General features: G+C 37.2%; 1 protein-coding gene and 1 long non-coding RNA gene across 5 annotated transcripts in view; one reads left to right on the top strand and one right to left on the bottom strand.

The window, feature by feature from the left end:
• The window catches only part of LOC150075091 (homeobox protein Hox-B1-like), a 75,796-nt gene extending 63,279 nt beyond the window's left edge, over nucleotides 1-12,517 (bottom strand). The window contains exon 1 of the mRNA XM_090389089.1: nucleotides 11,745-12,517. Within this exon, the coding sequence (XP_090245215.1) occupies nucleotides 11,745-12,468 (724 nt within the window). The 5' untranslated portion in view covers nucleotides 12,469-12,517. The remainder of the gene's footprint in view (nucleotides 1-11,744) is intronic.
• Nucleotides 12,518-12,658: 141 nt separating this feature from the next.
• The window catches only part of LOC150075092 (uncharacterized), an 82,771-nt gene continuing 76,582 nt past the window's right edge, over nucleotides 12,659-18,847 (top strand). Inside the window, exon 1 of one of the 4 annotated variants that reach the window (XR_016547884.1) lies at nucleotides 12,659-12,988. This is a non-coding gene — a long non-coding RNA (uncharacterized LOC150075092). The remainder of the gene's footprint in view (nucleotides 12,989-18,847) is intronic. The other 3 variants (XR_016547882.1, XR_016547883.1, XR_016547881.1) reach the window with 3 other exon arrangements.

Genomic DNA, 18,847 nt, shown 5'->3' on the forward strand with positions numbered 1-18,847 from the left:
ACAGCCGCTATTGAGGAGGACTAGAAATACTTCCGGCCGTTTACGGGAATCGAACTCAGACCTCCCTAAATGATTGGCAGACGCTGATGTGTTGTACCGAGTAAGTTGTCACAAAGGACATGGTGTACGCCCAAAAAGAATATAATCAGCTGCTTGACATAACGTGGCCTCGACAGTCCCTATACAAACTACTGGGATTCCCTTCATCACAGTTGGCAGAGAAGATTCAACGAGATTATACACATGCTGATCGGATTGCCTTCTAGTTTTGCTAGTAGGTTCAGTCTAATTGACTATTTGGTGGTCGATCTGTGAAAGCCGTTTTAAACCTGTACGTTTGAAATATAAAATCCATACTGCGCGGTTTAAACGCATCTACACTTCTCATATGCTGCCTACGAAGGTATTAACTAAAATCAGCTCTTATGGTTGTTGCTTAGATTTTATGTCAAGGTTAAGTCCATGAGGTGTACTCTATTGCGCGTAATTTGCTTTTGCTTGATGAAGACTCCAATTTCCAAGAGAGGGGAGAAAAAAAATGGAAAATTCACGAGCCTGACTAACTCAGCCAGAGCGTCCACAAAGTCCCTAAAAGTTCCTTGCGTATAAACGTGACACGAATCCAGCCTCCGTGGCCTAAATTGACAGCCTTTCTAATTACTCTAAGCAAGTACACCTAGGATTCGTTAAGATCCTTTGCTGTTTTTGGATCGAATGGGATCAGACAACTTCTCTTAAGACCTGGTCAGATGGTTCATTATTAAGGTCTTTAAGAATACACCGTCTTGTCTCGCTCGATCGAGAAACAGCGCGAGGGATCTGATGAGAGATGCTACACATCAGATTATCAAGGTGTGGCTTACCTCTCCAAAATTTCGAGTGTGGAACGACAAACAGTTAACTTTGTAAGGGTTGTTTTGAGTTATAATTTTTAGAAATACTGTTCTTCTTTTAACCAGAGGGAGGGTTACTTTCAACACCAAACCCGTCAAATTAGGACTTTTCGACTTTTCTCGTGACCACAGGATAGTAAACTTAAAATGAACTGTTGAATTTATATATGAGAGATTATTTGTTGTCATGGAGCATGCGCGTAAAAGACCAGGAGTCTGAAATAGGGTAGGGGCGCCGTACGTTGATCGAATTAAGAGTAATTTAATTGCCAGCATTTCAGCTATTAATAATTTTGTATAGTTATGTTGGACATTAATGATTTTAACATCATTAAATAAAAGCGTATATCTGATAGTATGAAAAGCCAATTCTGAGGCCGCGGCACGTGAAGCAAGTACTGAAGCCGTGTGTTTTTTCACCCTTGTATGCAGAATTCATCGTGTAGATCCCTGATAGTAAGAGCAATCTTCGCATGAAATATGGTAAACTAAATCGTTTATTTGAAACGTGAAAGATGATCGGATAGAATAATTTATTTAATACAGTCTGTAATTTTCTAGAAACAATTTTAAATTGTGTGTCTTTGAAATGTTGATTGAGTTGTTTATGCCATTCGATGCAAGGTACAGAAATAAAATATTTTTTCTTGTTACTGTTTCTATTCGAAGCAATTTGTGTTCAGTTTATTTTCCCCTTGTTCTTTAATATGTCTAATTACAGATGGGGGTAGCCACGATTTCGCAATCTGTTTGTCAATATTTCTATTTCGTTGTGTAAAGTAGATTCAGATGAAGAATATTTAAATGCATTTATGAATTGATTTAACATGATCGATCTTTTATACGTGAAGGGATGGTAGAAGTCATAGCGTAAAAACATGCCATTGTTTGTAGGTTTCCTATATATTTTAAAAGAGAATGTCATTCATGTTACGAGTAAGGGTAGGGTAAAATTTAAAAAATTTAATGACCTATTATCCATGTTCTCAGTTTCTAAGGTAGTCTAGGGTGGATATTATTGAAAGTATAAGATTTTTTGTATAGTAGTAGAGTCAGTGATACAAAGGACGTCATCTGGATATGTACCATAATATGTGATCCTAGGAAGGAAAGGCCATGAGGCCATATGGTTTTACTATATTATATAGATGGGTGGCTAACGACGAGAAAGCTGAATGTTTGTACAAGACGATTGGACGAATGGGGTAGTTTGCCTTATGTAGCTTAATTTGACCAAAAAGTGAAGGAATATTATATGTTCTAGCTTTTAATAATTTAGTTGGGCCACATAAATATAATCCTTTCGATATAAGGTCAGCAGTTTGTTATATTGGTTCACCAGATTCAGAAACAAGTATGCGCTAATTTCTTGATAAGTAAAAGTGTCAGAAATTACGGTATTTAATTTGTTTATATAATCTATTTTATCAACTATTACGAATTTCTTTTGAGATCATGTAATGCTGAAAGTTTGTTCTTATTAAGTTTAGGAGGGGAGCAATTTTTGGATTATTAACCACCTGATTTATCTGCTGGATGATTATGTCTTTTTGTGCTATGTTTCGAAGACCGAATTCGACATCTTCATACAATTTTCAGACCAATCACGTTTCACAGGATTGTTTTCTAAATGCGCTTCTTTAATATGCGGTACACAAAAGATGTTTACATTAACGAGGTGCTGAGTGATGATCCCAATCTACGACAACAGTCAGCTAAGACGCACGCGAAAATGTACTCATCGAGTGAAGATGTTGATAATGAGCCTAGTAAAACTCTCCTATCTTGTATGGTCTGATGAGGTAATGGGTTAAAGGATTCTGTTTATTACATAAGGCTGCACTTTCGAAGTTCCAAATCGAATAAATTAACTAACGTGACAATGAATAATTTCAATCATACACCATAATTTAATCTTCACGTAATCAGAGAATTAGCAGCGCAACAGGCTGGAAGGCTTCTACGTTTGGGGTTCTGCATTCCTATATTTTGTTAAGAAAAATAGGCAACAACATCATTTATTAAGTTCGCGTGAATGGGTTATAAAATAATCACCTCTGACAGTCAAACAATTCTTGTAATGAGTTGTTCACAAGGCTGATGTTAAGTGCCTGTGGTAATGAATCCCCCCCCCCTCCTCTACAAGATTAGATCTTAGAGCGTGGAAGGGTCTGAAAGTAGGTCGAAGATGTGAGCATGTCCCACATATGTTTAATCGGATTCAGGTCCGTATATCTGGCTGACAACTCCATTCGTTGGATATTTTCGCTTGGAATAAATTTGTCGACCAGATGAATCCCGCGTAGAAGAGCATTGTGGTCCATGAAAATGAACTCAGGGCCGGTGTCGTTGTTGTTGTTATAGCGTTTCAGGCGCATCAGCGACTTAGATCATATTGCGCCCCAGAAGGGTTGCAGTTTCTAAGATATTCATACCGACACATGTGGTGTTGTCTGCCACGACATATGTTGACTGCCACTGTTCAAAATCACTTAAATTTTTCATTTTACCCATTCTCGCACTGAATTGGATAGATACAACATCTCTTTTATATCTTATGGCACGAACGTGGGGTGCTATTACTGGAGGAGTATCCCATTTCATTTAATGGAAGCCACATCTAAGAAAAGTACCACTTTCCTCTTGAGTACATCATACCTTCAGCTCTGTTTATAAGTCGTAACAAAACTCCATTTGAGTTACAAAGTGCTCTTGACTCATGTGATTAACGTAAAATGTTTATCCCCCTACTCCCCTTTCTGCCCACTAAACATTTCTAGACGGTTTCTTTCATATACAGAACTTCTTACTTCAGAATCGTTATCTTTTTCTGTTGTGGGCTCCGTGTAAGTGCTGCAAGTGATTACTGGGTTACTAAAGTTCTCCAGTGTCTTCAGGTTTTACTGTTTGATGTGGCTTCACAGCAAACTTCATAAATGAACTCTTCTTCTTGGAGATCCGATCACATGGTCCCAAAACTGTGTATCGCTTTGAGTGAATGATCTTTCCCGACTCTGTACAATTAATGCCCTTCCAGAGGGACGATGGAACCTCCTCCTTCACCACCTTACTCGGTCTGTCAAACATTTTCTTCTCGCCATATTGATATTGGTCACATCATATTCTGAATTTTGCCAATGTTTGCCACTTCATTCTCCGGACCTTAATCTTTGTGACTTCTGGTAATGAGATTTGAGAGTTTATCGAGGCAGTAGTCAGTTTCTGGGTGATGGAAAGCATCGTAGGTTATGTGCCAAAGTTTTCCGTGACCTTCAAGTAACAGTTGATCATGCTGTATTTTTTTCCAGCATTTATCTTCTTTCATTACCTTCGTAAACCTCCCCTATTCATCATTTCAACATTCTTCAAATTTTCAGTGAACTCTATATAGCGGTTCCTTCCATTCATCTTAGCATTCTTATTTCTCCTAACTGGTGCTCCAAACAGTCCGTCCCTCTTCCTCCTCTAATTCCTCATCTATCCCTATCAGTCATGAGCATGTATTAACGTTTCAAAGACCATTACTGGATGCTTACACTTATAATTTATAAAGATCGGCCATTTTGTAAGCGCCAATATTTTCAATTTTATATCGCAAAAACTACTTAAAATTAATTTTAACCTTATCCTCTGCTGTTGGAAAATGGAAATATGATTGAAACTCGAGTACAGCATTTGTGCAAGATGAACAAGAGAATGGAAGCGGTGTGTAGTTAAAGAAGGTATTGAGAGAGAAGGAGAAGAGATGCTGCTGCCAGTAATTAGGGGATTGTCAGAGTAATCGAAGATTCCACCATAAACAATACATCGTAGTCTAAACAATCTCTGCTCCGATGTATTATAAACAATACAACGCAGTCTAAACTCTTCTCCGATGTGTTCTTTCAACATAAACTACAGTGCATTATCTACTCACTTCACGCATCCTAATAAAAATTAAACGGTATTTTTTCCCCACTGGAACAAAGTAAGAACGTTCAGCATTTTTTCCCCCTTTATTTATTTAAAGCCTTCATACTTTTCTCCCTGTCGTTGTTTGACTATGATAAATAGCACCTTATGTCTGTATCATGATCCCATAATTGATCAACTTGCTCCAACCAGTCAATTAAAATTTAATTTGTTGTTATACCTTAATTTGAATTTTTTTTTTTATCCTTAGAGAAAAAAAAAATATCACCATCCTTTTCACACAAATACCGATCCAAATTATCTCCGCTCTTTCATAAAAAGATCAGTGGAGGAAGATGAGACCGGTGTATTGAGAGAGAGACCAGATGCGTTCTCGCAATAGAATGAGTCATTTGTCCTAAAACACTCTGGTGCAAGCTATGAGAAAACATCCCGGAGTTTCACATCAGGTTCAAACTAACGTCGAATACCTCTCAGAGAGAGAGAGAGAGAGAGAGAGAGACTCGCTTTTCTGCTGTGAATACAGGCACCTTCCCGTCTTCTCACATATGCCATATGAGCCTATTAATCATCCTGATTACTTTAAGCGAAATACTTAGACAAGCAACGACATGATGTGAACCCAAATAATTAATCACAGTCTCGCACTTCGCCGCCGCTAGTACGGCTGGGCTGTTTCGCAGTAATATCATTTAACTGCTCAGCTGGCTGTCATCGGTTATTCTCCAACAAGGGAGGAAGAGTACGGCTAAAGTTTTACGGCATTTTCACCTTAATAAATCGAATGGTAACTTCATCAACACTTAAAAGATCCCTTTGTTTTCTTCGGGTTGTTGTCGAGGATTTAAATCAAAATTAGCCTTGTGAGACGTGATGGTAACTTCCTTGATAGAGTAGCTGCTTGTCTTGTGCTCCTCTTTACAAGAAAATTAATCTTTCTGATGGGAAATAAACTTTTCTCCCCTTCCCCGTGCCTTTTTTATATAAATTGAAGTGGGATTTGGTAACAGAGCCACCTGTTGTTTGTTCCAGAAACTAATTATCTGCGTGTACAACCCAGGATTACTTGGAACGTCATCCTGTTTCCTTTCCGGTTGAATCTATCCCAAATAATACTTTCTAAGTAAGGGACGATGGAGGTTGTTATCTTAGTCAAATGATTAATTTTCTTCTAAAGACTGAGAGCGTGTTTTGGTTGAATATGCTGCCGTTGGCATTATCAACGTGGAGATTGTTCGAGTCCATTTCCATCCCCCTTACTTCCTTTCCACCCGATGAATTCCCCTTCCTCATTTGGAGGAGCTTCATTGAAAAATTTCCTGTCGCCAAGTGAGACTCGTGCAAAACCAAAGGCTCACTTGGTGACTGATCCGTCGATTTTCTCCTTAACGTGGTAACCTAATCTAAATTAATGCTTCTGGTAATTATATAACGGTCTGAGTGATTTTGAATTCATAAATTTTAGATAATGTGATTCATTGTCATTACCAAGAGCGGTTTTACCTGCCACCATAAAATATTTCATTAAAATCCTAAACCAACGTTGAAAAGTCACTAGTAGGATACGAATATAGTGTGGTTGGTAAAGAAAATTAATCGATGGACTTTATTTTTATGCTGCACGTCAGTTGTTTATATTTCAGTGTCATTACCCTCGGAGTTCCTTATTGATGTTGGCACATTACCAGCATGACACGAAGCTTGTTGAACTGAGGTTCATAATTCGACACTCTTTACTGTTTTCAGTTGGTAGTGTTCGGTTAAATAATAAATAGGTTATGCCATCAAGAAAAACATTCGATTGTAAAAGGTTGATCACTGAGTGATTAATCCTAATTAATTAGTGGTAATGTACCAGTTTTAATCGCTTCTGGACTATGTGATGCCAATGGTGAACTTTTGAGATCAGGCAATCAGTACCACCTGTGGTGACTTTTATCTCAAGGTCATTTTTTTTAAATGCTTGATACCACCCTTCTGGTACCAGTTGGTCGTTTGCATACTCTTTGAAGTACAGAATTATTTTCCATAAAAACAGCCTGATTACAATTTCTACTTTCTAAATTCAAATTCTTTATAAATGACGTTAATAATCTTAATTAGATTTAAAAGATGAAAAGGTTCTGTTAGTTTCTAACGTTTATTAAGTGTTAATCACCTTAAAAAATTAAAAATCCCCAATAATTTTATACAATATTAGAACATGTATAAAATTATATATATAACTATTAAATTTAATTTTATTTTGCATAATAACAATTAATATTATTTTCATTATATGGCATATCATTATTTTCATTTAATTAAATATTTTAATTGATTTATTACTTAATGTTGTTTAATTACATAACTAAAATACAAGAATTATTCATTTAAATTTTAATAATATAAAATAAATTTTCTGTTTACACTTCGAGACGAATACATAATGAGAGGGAGTTTACAAAATAGAATACAGGATTTTGTAGTCACATGAACTTGAACCACGGTTAATTCAAATTTTTTTTTTTTTTTTCATTTGACCTCTCGTTTAAATTTTTAATTTTTTGATACCCTGTTTTTCTTAAATCTGTGGCATGAAATAATTTAAGCTTATTATTTATTTATTTACTTTTTTTGCATTTAGCATAGTGGTTTTATCGTTTTCTTAATTTGGGCAGAGGCACATACACGTGTGTAAATACAGTATATATTGTTTATTATACAACTAGTACTAAGTATAATTACTTAAACAGCTTAGTAATGAATATCTAGATCAATTTAGGCTAATCTGTGTAGGGTTATGGGATTAACAAAAGTCTCACAGTCAACTTTTATACCAAAAATCTGTTAACTGTTAATAAATAGCTCTTCATTTTGGAAGTTATTTAAGTTTCTAAAAGGAAGACCATTAAATAGAGAAACGCGAGACGTACTTTCTGATTTTTTTTTCTACTGAATTCTAAAAGAAAGCTACTCGATGGAGAAATTATTATTTTTTTCTGGATAGGCTTATTTAAATCGAATAATAAACTCACATCATCCAAATTCTTCACAACATCCTATCAGTCTTTAAAATGTTCAGTTCCGAGATTGGAGGGATTGAAAAATTCAACTATAATGGTTCAATAAAAAGAATACCGCTTGATAAAACGTTCATTATTTAAAATGAAACAAGAAAATATACGAGAAAGAAATGTGGTGTGTTGTTTTAATATCCTGTGATTGGTAATCTTTATTGTACACCAATTTTATATCTGAAATATCTTCTCTTTCGATAAATTATACAAAAGTTAAGATGCATACCGAGTTTATATTTAAAGTTAAAATACAATGACGTCAGGAGAGAGAAAGCGTTTATCCACAAATATATTTTAGTGTTAATATCGCTCAATACTTTATCTTCCTAAACAGGCCTCATTTTAATTTTCTTGGACTATAAGCTGATTTCCTATGAGGTATATTTGTGATAAGCGACTGTAAACAGAACAATGCAACGAATATCCCTTTTCAGGTCAAGACAAAAGTAAACAGATGCTGGGAAGAATCTCAAACAATAGGATTAATAATGAAGTCACTTTTAGAGAGATGCTACAACGATGGGTGATGCCCGAGTTATTTTTCTGTCGAGTAATTTTTTTTCTTTAATTTTATTTCCTAGTTGTTTGAATAAAGGAAAGCAGCATGTCTAATCTTTAAAAGTAGGTCGATGAAGACTTGTTAAGTGAGAGAGACATGTCATCTGTTCGTACCACTTTTACAAGTATTTGCTCCATAGTGTTCCGTAGCAGACAAAGCCCAGCGAAAGAAAATAAAGAGAGAGAGAGAGAGAGAGAGCTTTCTCCTAGCGTCATTGTCCGTGTTAAAGCCAGCTATTATCACCCCCAGCTTGAGCATATAGGCTCTTTGAAGCTATCGCGGAATAAAAATGGCTGAAGAGGGCAATAAATTACTGCCAGGAGAGCTTGTTTGGGTAATTACCGGATTACAGGTTGGCCGCCTGCGGTTTTTCGCGACAATTATTGCTTTCCGAGACTATTTGTCATTGGCTCGAGGGCTCCTTTAAGGTTCACGCTGCGCTTTCACACCTTTCTTAGATGAAGTTAATCGTTTCTACTCAAGTCCATTTTTTCTTCTCTTTTTTTATTTTTCACACTCTTACCGCTTTCGGTACTTTGGTTTAATTGTGGTAACCAACGAGCTATTGACATCATGAGTTAATTTGCTTTACGACACCATTTAATCCCAGTTGTTGTTATAGAGAAACACTTTTCATTTTTTTTTTTTTTTCTGGTATCGAGATCACTTCACTAATGTCAAGCAACAGGTTTCAAATTTTGTTAATACCAGGAATGATTGAATATATCATTTTGGTTATAACAAAATATTTGGAATTTTAACTAGAAACTACGTTACTGTATTCTATACGATTTTATTTTTATCAAAATCATGGAGATTATTTCACTTCACTAATGACAAGCAACAGGTGTCAAACTTTGTTAATACCAATCATGATTGAACATATCATTTTGGTTATAACAAAATATTTGGAATTTTAACTAGAAACTAGGTTACTGTATTCGTTTAATTCTATATGATTTTATTTTAAACATACGATATAATTATAATAAAAGAAAGCTAATTGATATTAATTTCTCTAAAAGAGAATATATTTTTATAATACAGCTCATTTATTTGAATATATAAAATCTGGTTGTCGTTGTGAAATAGCTCTATGGTGGATAACAACTCTATAATGAATTATAAAATGGATCAGGAAGTCCAGCTTCATCTTACAATGTATGCAATGAAAGAATTAACTGGGACTCCATTCATGTAGTTGTGCAATGCCTGGTTATTCTTTACGCAACGTAACTTCATGATAAACTTATCGCAACAGTCACTAACCTTAACTGAAGGTGTCTTGAATTCTTAACAAAGTTAAACGACTACCTTGACTTGGCTTCTTTTTTTTTCGTGACAAATAATTTTAGGAAAAAAAAAAATATATAAATAATACATACACGGTCTGAATTCTAATATGTCATTTCGTAATCCATCTTCATCGTCATTTAAATGTCCTGTACTGTATTACAGTAATTATGGGGTGAACTGCAAGTTAGATTTTATCTCTTATACCAGGCCATTAGGCACATATGGCCTAATTAAGGATCCCTATAATTGCTCTACTGCCAGAAACATACTAAACCGTCTTTATGGGGAAAGTATGTTCTAAACAAGATTTGCTTCACACGAACACTTTGGGGATCTTCAAAAAGCTGGTTTATGCTAAGATTATTTTTTTTATTAATTGATAATTTTTAAATTACCTATTGCAAGTGTTTGGTATCTTTATGGCGTTCCTAGCTATAGTTAATTGATAAAATTCTTCTTGTAATATTGTATTTTATTATTTAATATTTTGTAAGGTATAAAGCGCTTTCTTTTATGACTTCTAAATGAAGCCCCCCAGAATACTCTTTCAGAATGGAGCACTGGTATATTCAGTGTACTCTATTGATATATTATAATAGTACACCAGTGTAAAAATGTAATAATTATTTATTTTTACACTGTATTACACTCGCTATAAACTGGGCACCGGCTTTTATATAAAAAAACATTATTTAATTTTAATTAACTGTTAAAGAATATTTATGTTTATTATTTTAAATTTTTTGGTTATTAAACTAAATTCATTTATACACCTTTCTGTTTTTATAAGCCAGTTCTTATAAATAACTATATATATATATATATATGACAAGTGCTCTTGCTTATGATTTTTCAACGATGATTTTTGAAAATTGGTAGAAATAAATTATTTTTGTTTATTATTCTCTCATTTGTTGCTTGGAAACTGCTGTGATATTAATGTACGCAACTTAGTGTACACAGTTGTTTGTAAACAAATAATTTATACAAAAAAAGTAAGTTTATTTAAGCTTTAAAAAATAAACCTTATGGCAATGCATGCTGTACTATTGACCACGTGTTTAGCTATAGAATTTATTTCACTGAAGTAGTTATTTGATTTAGAATTAAACCAGGATTTTTTAGTACATGATAATTGTGTTTAGTTCACTATGGCTATCAAAATGAAAGTTGCTTAGTAAATATTACGTTTTGTAGCCATTATAATTGATGCTTAAATCGTAATAGTCACTTTTAATTAAGAATCCAAACTAAGACTAAAAGAGAACTAATGAAATAAATCTCAGATGGATACTTTAAACCTGGATTATTCCCCCTTTAGTTAATTTGGTAATAAAATGCACATTTTCTTACTAAATAAACCATGCTCTCAGTAAGGTTTAAAAACAATTTTAATTCTTAGTAGTTTAGTTTCTCTGAGTAATTCTGTTTTTTTTTTTTTTTCTTCATATTAGAATGTCATCATTTGTATGAAAGGACATTGGTCCATCTGCACGAAATCTGAAGTGCTAATTAAAAAAAAAAAGATATAATATAATTATTGCAGTTTAGATAACAGTGTAATGGAGAAAATATCAACTATTACAACCAAGAGAATGAAAAGGGAACAGTTATATTGGTGTGATAAAATGCAATGAGATATGGGAAAAAAGGAGTGGATTGAAGTGTTTTTCCTGATCATCAAGTACATAATTAATTTTCTGTTTATACTCTGGATGGCCTACGGGATCAAAGAAGTTTGCAAGATAGAGATTAAGGTGCATTCCTTTTGAAGAAGTAAATGATGGACATTGTTGAATAATAAGAGTTAAAAACAGCAACGTCTTTAGTGCAATAAATGTGTGAAGGTATGTTGCTTGTGGTGAATCCTGATTTATCACCTCTTTCTATCCCCCACCCCAAACTTAACATGCAAATAGAAATATTTGGACAATCAATGAACTGAAGGTACAGTTATGTTCTACAGGTTTCCCCCAAATGTCTCTTTTGTTTCGATAAGGTCACTGAAAGGACGGGAGTACTTACCAGGTTTTGGAACGCTGCGTTTGACTTGCATCCATTTATACGTCGGAACAGGTGCGGGTTGTGCCACTGCCACCCTCGGCCTGTTGACAGTCGGAGAATACTGATAGCCGCCATTCACTTGGCAGCTGTCCCGCAGAGAGGGGTCATAGGCGTCGTAACCGTAGCCATTTCTTCTGGACAGACCTAAGGAGTCTAGATAAGGATAGGCCGACGTGGAGACACCAAATCCGGGAACTACGCGAGCACTTTCGGCACCCAGCCCAATCCCTTGGTGGTCCGCAGGCTGGTGTACATTGTGACTGTTGATGTCGTGGTGGTAATCCAGATTTCGGTAGTAGGTTCCGTGGGGCGGTCTGGGAGTCATGTCAGGCACGGGACCGTACGTGTGGTGAAGGGTGCTATTGTTTCCCGGGTGAGGATGGCGTTGCTGTCCGTACGCCGGCTGGTCAAGGTTGGTGTAACTGAGCCCGTTACTTTCGTTTATGATCTGATGGCTTCCGTGTCCGTTCGTATCTGCGTGCACCGGGGGTGTTCTCGGGTCCGGAGCTGCGGCGTACGAACTGACTAGGCTACCGCTGAAGTAGTGGTTTCCGGCCCCCGACAGTGGGTCGGCCGATTGCTGGTAGTACACCTGAGCCGCTAGGTCGGCACTGTAAGGCTGGGTAGTGTAGGATGTGGTCTCCCCGTTTCGGCACATGGTGGTGTACACGGCATTAGAATTCATAATCTTTCAGCGTCCTCACTAGCCGTGCTTTTTAAAGGCGATCCGCAAATTAGCTGTCGCACCAGGAGATAAATCAGAAAATAAACGGTCGCTAAATCATCGGGAGCAGTTGACAGAAATATGGGAGTTAAATGAACCACGTGATTCCGGTCGACCAATGGCGCTACTGGCGGGCCTTCCAGCTGCCGAGCATTAGTCCGTGATAGATCGAGTGACAACTTTTCTTCAAATTACTTTTCTCGTTTATACCAGTGGTGGCAGCGTGTATTCGCCGTGCACGTTCTCGCGGAGGTGCTGCCGAACTCTTCGCATTCCCTCGATGACGACAGATTGCCTTACCAGCACGCTACCAAGACGGTACAACAACAACGTCATCATTGTAAGCCTCGTCCCTGGCAGACTGATGTGGCAGGCTAGCCGAAGTGAAGTGTAAGTCTCTTTATCTCGTCTCAAGTAGGTTAAAGGTGATGTCATCTGCTTAGTGCGGCCTGAGGAAGTTCTTAACTTACTCGGAGACACGGTAAGATTTTGTTTTTCACTCCAGGACCCTCCTTCCGCGCACTATTTTGGATTCTTCTCCTCTCTTCCACTTTTCGTGTTCGAGCAGAACTTTAGAGCGTGCTAGACTTTCAGCCCTGCACGAGGCGCTGTTGCTGGGTGTGTTGAGAACATGGCTGTGATCGCACTTTGCTCAGTAGTCGTTCGATAGATCGCCCAGACGGGTAACCTCAGTGACGGAACCAGTGACTTGATACCTGATTGATTAACACTGTTGGACATCGCATAGACCGACCGTTTTATCGGCAGCCAGGGGTGGGGCGGAGTTAAGCGGGGGTCTAACAATCACTCAAAGAGATCTGCCCTTTGGCAGACTAAATTACAGAAAGGGTCCGGTTGTCTCGGAGTCCACTCGTGGTCGTTTTGCTGGTTCGCTTTTCGAGGGGGGGGATTTTTTCCTCTCCCCTCCAGTTTCAAGCGATCCTGGCGAAGACCCGCATACAGTTGAGTACATCTATCAGTTGTGTTTCAGGTGAGCATATTAAACGAGGAAACGGCTTCGGGCGAGTTGTCTGTCTCGTGGCAGGCAGTCCGATAAGTGTGCAGGTGGGCCGTAGCGTGCACAGTTACTGACTCCATGTGTTCAACGCTGTGTGTATCGGGAAAAGGGAAACGTTAGGCTTAGGGTCCCACCGTCATATCCTCTCTCTCTCTCTCTCTCTCTCTTTCGCTCTCTCGTTCGCCCGATCGATGTTTGCGTGCGTGAAACTCCCTACTTGTGGCTCGTTCGTGCTGTTGTTTCCCGTCTACTGATGAATTTTAACAGGGACGTTTTTTGGGCCCCGTCGTTAAGCGATATCGACTCCTGCGTTTCAATCCCTTAGTGGAGCGAACGTTGTTGCTACACGCAGGCTTGGACCGACGTTAGCGTCTGTTTTTGCACGTGAGAGATTAAAAGTTTCTCAGGAAAGTACGTGCAAGTGTTGGCAAGGAAATACTGCGAAGTCTTCACGATCAAGAACAACGTTTAGGTTGGAATTAAGTACCAGGAATAAGTTATCGATAAGCTTAAGGCACTTCAATGAATAGATAATAATGATTAAGAGGGCTTAACAGAGTGCGGTAAGAAAGTGTACGAGCGTATGGGGAACGACAAAGTAGCCTGAAAGAGAGAAGAAATTGATTAGGCTTAAAACAGTCAACAGATAGGTAAAAAGTATCAACAATAAAAACAGTAGTTAGTAGTTTGTAAGATGGAGGCAACATGTGTTATTCATAGTTGATCGGAATAAAAATCGTATAGTGAAACGTTAGACAGAAAAAAGAAAAAAAAAATTAAAAAGAAAAGAAGCAGAGCGAACCACAATGTGCAGAGAATGAAACTCTTAGACCGATAAAAAGTTACAAAATGTACTATCGCATTTATTTCAAGTAATTTTATATTAAACCGAAAAGGGTATGATTGCAATGGAAAGCAGCAAAATAGGTATACACTTGTTGAGGGAGAAAAAAAATAACAAGTTTGGCATGTAAATATGAATTACAATAATAATTTAGACGAATAGAAAAAAGAAGAAAAGAAAACGAAGCACGAAACTTTTATAGGTAGTCGCGCTTTAAAAGGCCATTTTTTTTCTTAAAAAAACCTCATTACTACAACACCGCCCCTAAAAGTATTTTTCTTAAATAGTTAAGCAAATAGGTTCCTGTTTGAGAGATCAAAGGCTACGTTATAGCTATTGGAGATCAAGTTGTCTCTGCGAGAACCCTTCAGGAAATCCCACATCATAGAAGACCGATGAAAAATGTCAGAGCTGCCAATAGCAGTCAGAACCCATCGATCACACAACACCAAGATGATCTGGGATGACGCTGAATATCTTCACCTACTGGTGAGGAGCATCACAAACATCATAAGACTATCATAAACAGTTAGTGTATAAATGCAGTCCTAGAAGGAAAATATACTATTTCAAACATTCTTAAGTCTGCTAGTAAGACAGTGTACTCTTTAAAACTCGAATCACATTTTTTATCCCACGTTTATGATGAAAATAGTGATGGCAAACTGCTGGAACAGGAACTATCTTATTTATAGTTATAAATAAGCTGCGTTTTGCAACCGGAATGCTAAAAAGAATTGCAATTTAAATCGTTTTTGTAAATGGATATGATTGAACTTTAAGCCTACTTTATTGTCTTGTCCAGAACCTTCAGGAACAACTACATTATTAGTAGTCTTCTTACTTTAAATTAGAAGCGTAGTATCAGAGAAAAGAAAACGTGTCTTAATAAATTTGCATTTAATAACTACAGACTTAAGAAAACAATAAATATATTTTATTAAATAGTTAACTTAAAGAAGAACATTTTGTGTTTAAATAAGAATTAATAGTAAGAACACAAACTTATTATTTCCAGTTAAAATAAGAATACTTCCTTTTGTTTCCAAACAGTAATTCATTCAAGGTAGATGGATGATAAAATCAAGATCAAACAGCCTTTATGAAATGTCACAGTAGCAACCAAATACTTCCCCTTCTCTGAGACAGGGGATTGGCAGCGTGCGGTGTTTTTTCCAGAACGTTCGAAGCATTTCCAACAAGCTTCCTGCTCTACAAACCTGCATGATGATGGCCGACTAGAACGACCTTTTCTTTAAAATGCATCAAGCCAAACATCATCCTCAAAGAACTTCGAGAATGCAAATGGCAAGAACTAAACACGAAGCCGGCAGAGGAAGCTGTCCAACTACTGGCCCTAAAGCTCACAAAAATTGCTTGTGAAGGAGCATCGAGGGTCATAAGGATAACCGGGAAATCCAAAAACTGGTTGAATCCACAGATAAAATATGTCTTTCATAAAAAGCAAAGACTTTATAGGAAGTGGCTGAAGACAGGACATCCTAATGACTAGATTCTGTACAAAAAAGAGAGTGCTCACTTTATAAAGTTGAAAAGACAAGCACATTACGCAGCTGTACTATCAAAGCTCAAACAAAGAAAAAGGATCATTGGTGATAATAGAAAAAAAGGGTCTCATGACTGCCGAGGTCTTAACCGAATGGTCCAAGAAGACATTTGGACAACCTCCCGCGCTGAACCAATTAGTAACCGAAGAAAATAGGACGAGAATAACTGACCTCCTTCACCGAATCGCAGAAAAAGAAGAATCCGTTTCAAACCTACTAAGAAAGACACCTCTAACAATCCTCATGAAAGCCATAAATGAACTTTCTAATAAAGCAACTGTTGGTCCTGATAACTTCCCTCTTTTCATGGCAAAAATCAGCAGCCCTTACATTATTGAGGTGTTGCGTCACACCTTCAATGAAATCATTTAAAAAGGTACTCTCCCCTGTATGTGGAACATCTATATAGTCAGGCCCATTCCCAAAATAAAAAAATAAAAAAATGCCAAAGACTATAGACCATAAATTGCACCATCTTGAAAATTTTTGAGAAGACCCTTCTCTCAGCTCTCACCCAACACTGCTTCGGGCATCGTCCTCTGCACCTACACTCCGTCTTATCTGGAAGATCAACCGTCACAAATCTCCTTGAGACCCTTCCCCGGATGCAGAAAGCTCTCAACAATAAGCTCGATATTATCTTCCTAGACATATCCTCAGCTTTTGACAATATCTCGATAACGGCTCTGGAACAAATTTTATCTTTCTACTTCAAAATACAAGGCAATCTTCTGAAGATTTTATGTAGCATTCTGAAGGAAAGACGCCTCATAATCCGTAATGACGATTTTATTGCCCATTACTCCATTTCGCAGGGAGTGCCACAGGGAGGCGTCACACTGCTTTTTGCTGCAGCTCTGGAGCCATTTTTTGCATCCCATAAAGACAACTTTATCACATATGCTGTCGTTAAATCTAAAGATCTACAACAAGTTAAGCAAACAAATCAACACGCTAATAACACAATAAATGAACTGGAGCATTACCTACTGTATTGGACTACGTTTGAACCTAAACAAATCTGCCCAGATGATTTGTTTGTTTGTTTGTTTTTGGTTTTTTATTGGCGCATTGGCAGCTGTGGCCATAATGCGCCAAGACTAACCCAGATGACAATTACAAAGAAAAAGAACAATATCTCTATGCTGGTAAGCGGATGCGAAGTTTCAAAGGTTAAATCGCACGTAGACCTTGGCCTAAAATGGGATGAGGGACTAACATTCTCCGAGCACTTTGATTACATCAAAGCTAAAACATATGCAGCGCTCTGGGCTGCCAAACAGGAGTTAATTGGCATTAGAAACCCAGATCTTGTCAAAAAGTATATGTTGAAATGTATACTTCCCATCCCACTGTATGCTTCATGGATTTGGTCCTCTGCCCCACCGAGCAACCTGAAAGCTTTCCTAAGTATTGAATACTGACTCTAATTGTACACCAATGTTAATCGCTATCCTCTCCCTTGCCCCTGTCATGGATCTTTCTTCAAACCAATACAAAGGTTTCTTCAATATTATTTAACATTAATATTAGTATTAATAAAATTATGCAAGGATGCAAAGCTCGCTTAACGTTAAACTTAAAAACAAGAAAGAAAAAAAAAAAAAAGTTAAATATAAAAACTTATTATTCTTTCATTCCTTCACATATTTCATCGAACTATTTATCCAATTCTGCTTTATATATACACGATCTTTCCAGTTCCAGAACATTACGTGAAAGTTTATTCCAGTGTCCAGTTGTGGGCTAAAAGTAAATTTTTTTAAATGTAGTCTGCAATTATCCTTTCTTTGATTTAAAAGAATTTAATAATTTAAATTCTTTTTTAGTTTATTTTGCCTTTTTCAAGCTTTCATTGCCTCATTCAAATACACAGATGCCTGATTTACAGACATCGCTAAAGAATTGGGAATGTGTTCTGTGAGCAGTCGAAGCAGCCTGGAAAGAAAACTTCATATCATATTGCACCGTATTAAGTTCGTTGATACTTAAATAGTACATTAACCTAAGATTACTGCTACTCAACTTCAAAGCCTTGCATTTTCCAGTGTATGTCTTAACTACCATTTTTCAGACCAGCTGAATAATTTATCTATCTTGTTGAAGATCTCTTTATCTAGATCTTGTTGAGGTCAAAAACCCAGCCGTGCCCAGAAAGTATATGATGTTGTTAAGCTGGGAGAAAACCATTGGCGGACCTTCTTGTTAAGAGGGAAGGTAACCACAGGAACAAAAGAGCGGGTGCCTTGATCAGTAGTACTGGAATCCCATCGTGATTGTCACACACTGATAAGTTCATTCTAAATTCCCCGTTTTTCGTCTTTGATGTTAGCAGTTAGGTTACATGAGATGCCGAGAATCTCTCCATGAACTCCGTGCTTTAGACGATAGCATAGTCCTTTGAAGATGAAATGCAGGTCTAGTGGTAAGACTCCAGCAAGGACCTGCAGAGCAGCAGAGGACACTGTCCTGCAGGCCTGGAGCATGGCAAGCAGCATAAACCGTTGAATGGAGATGAGTTTGGAACGGAGTTTAACATTAACGGCTCTATGGAACCAGACTCCCGAAGCATATGTTGTTATTGGTACGAATACTGCTGTATAATATAGTAAGAGTCTTCTTATTTAGTCCCCAGTCCGATTTGGAAATGCGGATAATTGCTGCAGTGAACTTCTTAATCTTCGGGGTGAGGTGATTAATATGAGAGGTTAACCTGTCATCTAAAATTACGCCAAGATGTTTTAATTCAGGTACAAAAGGGATTTGCTTACCGTCTATCTTTATATTAGGTGGTCTTCTGTAATCTAGCTTGCCCTTAAAAACCACCAGTTTTGATTTTATGGCAGATATTCGTAATTTATTTATACTAGACTACTTGATTAGCTCAGAAAAAGTTATATTGGCTGATTG

Source organism: Mastigoproctus giganteus, chromosome 14 (genome assembly GCF_048544385.1).
Source record: "Mastigoproctus giganteus isolate SK-2022 chromosome 14, ASM4854438v1, whole genome shotgun sequence".
Lineage (NCBI taxonomy): Eukaryota > Metazoa > Arthropoda > Arachnida > Uropygi > Thelyphonidae > Mastigoproctus > Mastigoproctus giganteus.